We start from the raw sequence: 4,073 nt of genomic DNA, 5'->3' as shown, positions 1-4,073 counted from the left end.
GTCACCAGGCATCAAACCCCAGAAAAACAACGCCATGGCCAATGTAGTAAGCAGCAGAGGGGGTTTTGCTAATAATGAGTTTCATAGGCATAGAGGGAAGATGAAACCAAGCAGCAGACTAGCTGGCAAAAAGGGTTTTTTGAGCTTGACAGGATTAAGTTAACACAGAGTTAGTGAAATGGTTCAGAGATGGAAGAACAGGACTCCAGGAGGCATGTTGGTGGCTTATTGGATGAGGACAGTGCTTAACCCAGGCTCTCTCCTCCCACCCTGCCAAAAATGTATCCACTTTTAAAAATACAGCAGAAGACTCAGACCGGATATGAAACTTTTACTGATTGTAGATCCAGGTGGACAAAATTTGAAATACAGGTTGAGATAGAGGACAGCAGGAAGGTTGCTGTCATTGAGCACAGAGGGACACTGGGCATTTCCAGGGCACGCAGGGGATGCCACTGCTTCAGAGCGGCTCTCCCACATCAACACATGCTGCAGATTAGCTGCTTTCTAGAAGGGCAAGTCTATAAGCGCCTGTGCCTCGCAGAACCTGATGAAAAACCAAGGATAAAAACCCACAAATAATTAAAAGGATCAACCCAGGAGGGGCTGAAGCCCCAGATCCAGGCTTGGACTCAGAACCTGCGAACAGGAGCACAGCATGAACTCAGGGCTGTGTCTCAGATGTGCTCTAACTCGTGCTGTGCTTGTGCACAGGTTTACATAAGCTGGTGACCCCAGCCAGGCACCCAAAATTCGCATCTCCTCTCTGGCCAGCTCCCTCTCCTGGTGATTCATTGCCTTTGTGCAAAAACCACAGGGACAGGATTTGCTCCACGTTTTAATGCACAAAACTTGCACAGAGATGATCCCAGAACCGCAGGAAAGTCTGGATGAGCCACTGGTGAGACAGGGGACGGACAGTCAGGGCTCTGGGGTGACAGCCACCTCCTCCGCCCCAGGAATAGCTCTTTTGCCCTTTGGTGACTTGCTCAGGTGCTGAGGACACAGCTCCTGCAGGTAAAAGGGGACAGACATGGGGACACTCAGCTCTAACCCTACTGTCAGCGTCTTTGAGACCTTCTGGGGTGGCTTTCTGACCTGGCCTCGCGTGCCCTGGCACCTCCTTGGCTCACACACACTCCTGCACAGGAAAACTTTAAGAATTCTGTGCCCATTCCCTTGGAAAAGCCACCTCTGCTCCCCCAGCCCCAGCAGCTGAGAAATCCCCGCTCCTGCCATCAGGTACCCAGGAGGCCTCAATGCCCACAGCGAAGCAGTAACTGCCCCCCATCCCCATCGGGGCACTAGGATTATTTATAAGGCACCCAGAGGTCTTCTCTTGACAGCTGCACAGCACCCAGGACTCAAACAAGGTCACCAAAAATGCTGGAGACACCCAAGACACAGCTCAGCAGAAAGCAAAGCAGGAAGGCAAAGGTGGAGGTGAGAGTAACTCAGATGTCGTAGAAATCCACGTGGGCGCCGGAGGGGAAGGTGTCCTTCTCCAAGAGATTCACCAGTTTCTGGGCTGACACGGTGCAATCTATCAGCTGGCCGCTCTCCTGCAGGCTTTGGAAATACTGACGCATCTCAGGGTCTCCAGTCTTAGTCCGGGCCAAGAGCTGCATGTCTGTGTCCAGAGGACCTGGGGAAAGAGCAACAAAAAAGAAATCACATAAGGAGAAAGCAAAATCTGCAGCTCATTTTCCCCTCTGTACCTGGCTCAGCTGCAAGAATCTTTTATCCACAAAGCCAGGAGAAAGTTAATAGCAATTAATGAGCTCCCCTCCTCACCCGGGGCGTAGTTGAGCACACGGACATCAGGCTCCTCGAGCGCCAGCACCTGGAACATCATATCCCGGGAAGCCTTCCCGCTGCAATACAGCGCCCAGTTCTTGAAGGGCTTCACGGCACAGAGCGAGGAGATGTTCACCACCGTCCTGCTGGAGCCGGGCTGCTTCCCGAAGGCTTGCAGGGCGGTGGAGGTGAGGCAAAGCGCCGAGGTGACGTTGAAGGCAAAGTAGCTGTTGATCTCATCCGGGTCGGTGAGATCGAGGAAGGATTTGGAGATGTCTCCCAGGGAGCCTAGGAAGGAAGGCCAAATGAGTTAAGAGTAGTTAAAGATGGGTCCAACAACACAGCAGATCCCTTTTGCTCCTCCATTTCCACATGCAACCCTCTTATTACGGACAAAAGCGAGCAGCTTTGCTGGCTCAAACTCTAGCAGGGTCTCACAGCAGGGCAAGGAGCTCAGCACAGCCTGGCTCTGCCCATCGCTTTCGGGTCATCTGCTGAACCAGCAGCGGTGACACGGGACACGGAGCTGCCCTGCCAATCCTCTGCCAAAATCAACAGCTCCCAACCTCCAGCCTGAAGTACAACAATGTGCTCTCCCGCACATCCCTCTTTCGGAGCCAAGTCAGTAAAAGACCTAATTCCTGTCTACTGGAACGCATGGTCTTATTTATAGCGAGAATGGGTAAAAAAAAGGCGCTAAAGCCAACAGGCGTTCAAGATTGCAAGCGAAGCACCCACAAGGCAGGGCTGAAAGTTTTCCTGAAGGTTTGTACTCGGGGAGCAGCGCGGTGGGAGGGTGCAGGAGGGTGACCAGCCGGTCCTACGCCACGAGTAACGGGTAAAACCTCACGAGCAGCAAAGCCCCGCGGTCCCTGGTCTGCTCCCCAAATTCATTACTTTAATGAAATAGTAAGATCCGGAGAGGGTGAAAGCCCTGCTGCTCCCTCGGTTATCTACTCGGTTCGGTTATTTACCGGCACCCAAAGCACCGATCGAAGCCTCGGCTCGGCCGGTGTGGAACCAAGGGAGGGCTCGCCGGGGCTGAGCCCCGCTGCCCCGGGGAGGCGGGGGGGGGGGGGGCCGTTGTTACCGGCGTTGTTGACGAGAAGCAGACGGCCGGGCGGGCCGACGGACAGCACCTCCCGCAGAGCAGCCGTCGCCCTCCGCAGCCCCTCTTCGCAGCCCAGGTCGGCGGCCACGTACTCCACCCGCAGCCCGGTACCGCCGGTACCGCCGCCCCGCAGCTCGGCCGCCAGCTCGGCCAGCGGCGCCGCCGAACGCGCCAGCAGCAGCAACACCGAGCCCTCGCCCAGCCGCCGAGCCAGCAGCCGAGCCAGGCTGCGCCCGAAGCCCCGGGAAGCGCCGGTCAGGACGCAGACGGCCGCGTCCCAGCGCCCGGGCCCCGGCCCCGGCTCCATCCCGGTACCGAGCGGAGAAGGGGAGGGGGGGCGTGGCAACGCGCCTCACCACGTGACCAGCCCCATTCATTTCCTCCCCCTCCCCGCCGTTTTCTGAATGGCCGCTCCGAAGGCGCCGGCACCGCCGCCAGCTCCCATTGGTCGCCGCCGCCGCGCTTCAACCCGCTGGGGGGGTGTGGTCAGAGCGGCGCCACCCCCGTCCCGCGGCTCCGGTGGGGGGAAACCCTGCGGCCCGGCCAAAGCACGGCTGCGCTTGGGGTTTTCTCCTATATATATATATATATATATTCCCCCACCACCATGGCATTTTTCCATATATTTTTAATACTTTTTCTTTTTTTATGCCCTTTTTTCCCCAGCGTGGATGTCACACTCCCCCCACACACACCCCTTCTTGCATCTCCCCAGCCACCGCTGCAGCTTTCCTCTTGGACCGCACGCTAACAAAGCCTTCGCACACCTTTTTTCCTCTGCGATGGCGATTTTTGGGACTCGGCAGCGGTCGTTGGTTAGGTAGGGAGAGCGCTGTCTGATCCCAAAGAGTCCTTAAAAGCCTTTTTAAAAAATAAGTGTCTTTGCGCATGAAGATGCGGGCAACTTTCAAAGAGGGTTTTTCGCAAAGGGGTACCTGGTTTGTGTGGAATTGGCAGCTGGGCTTGGGTTTCCCAGCTGTTAAATCCTGAGGACAGATGGCCCTCGCGGTGCGTGAGCAGGTGACGAAGCAGAGTTTCGCTCTATTAAGCAGCGGCAGACCGGGCTGAAACCCTCCAGCGTTCTAATAAAGCATTAAAAATTCATGGTATGGCAAAAACCCAAGAGTGATATTTGTTTTGCTAAAGCAAATCTTACACATTCAGT

The 4,073-nt window shown here is 55.7% G+C and overlaps 1 protein-coding gene across 1 annotated transcript; it reads right to left on the bottom strand.

Moving 5' to 3' along the window:
* Nucleotides 1–316: 316 nt before the first annotated feature.
* Nucleotides 317–3,240, bottom strand: SPR (sepiapterin reductase). The gene is made up of 3 exons (XM_041126173.1): nt 2,888–3,240; nt 1,795–2,085; nt 317–1,645 (listed from the first exon to the last, which is right to left on the bottom strand). Exons 1-3 carry the CDS (start codon nt 3,213–3,215, stop codon nt 1,455–1,457), a joined length of 810 nt encoding a protein of 269 aa, XP_040982107.1. The 5' UTR covers nt 3,216–3,240; the 3' UTR covers nt 317–1,454.
* Between the last annotated feature and the right edge of the window lie 833 nt (nt 3,241–4,073).

Source organism: Aquila chrysaetos, chromosome 1 (genome assembly GCF_900496995.4).
Source record: "Aquila chrysaetos chrysaetos chromosome 1, bAquChr1.4, whole genome shotgun sequence".
NCBI lineage: Eukaryota > Metazoa > Chordata > Aves > Accipitriformes > Accipitridae > Aquila > Aquila chrysaetos.
Note: the sequence above shows the minus strand (reverse complement) of the source record. Positions and strands in the feature narration are given on the sequence as shown.

Bases quoted from the DNA above. Each gene is read 5' to 3' on its own strand.
- SPR (XM_041126173.1), bottom strand. From the start codon at position 3,215: ATGGAGCCGGGGCCGGGGCCCGGGCGCTGGGACGCGGCCGTCTGCGTC. The intron at 2,086-2,887 runs GTAACAACGGCC...CTTCCTTCCTAG, and splicing joins GCTTCTCGTCAACAACGCCG to GCTCCCTGGGAGACATCTCC. The intron at 1,646-1,794 runs GTGAGGAGGGGA...CTCTTTCCCCAG, and splicing joins TGTGCTCAACTACGCCCCGG to GTCCTCTGGACACAGACATG.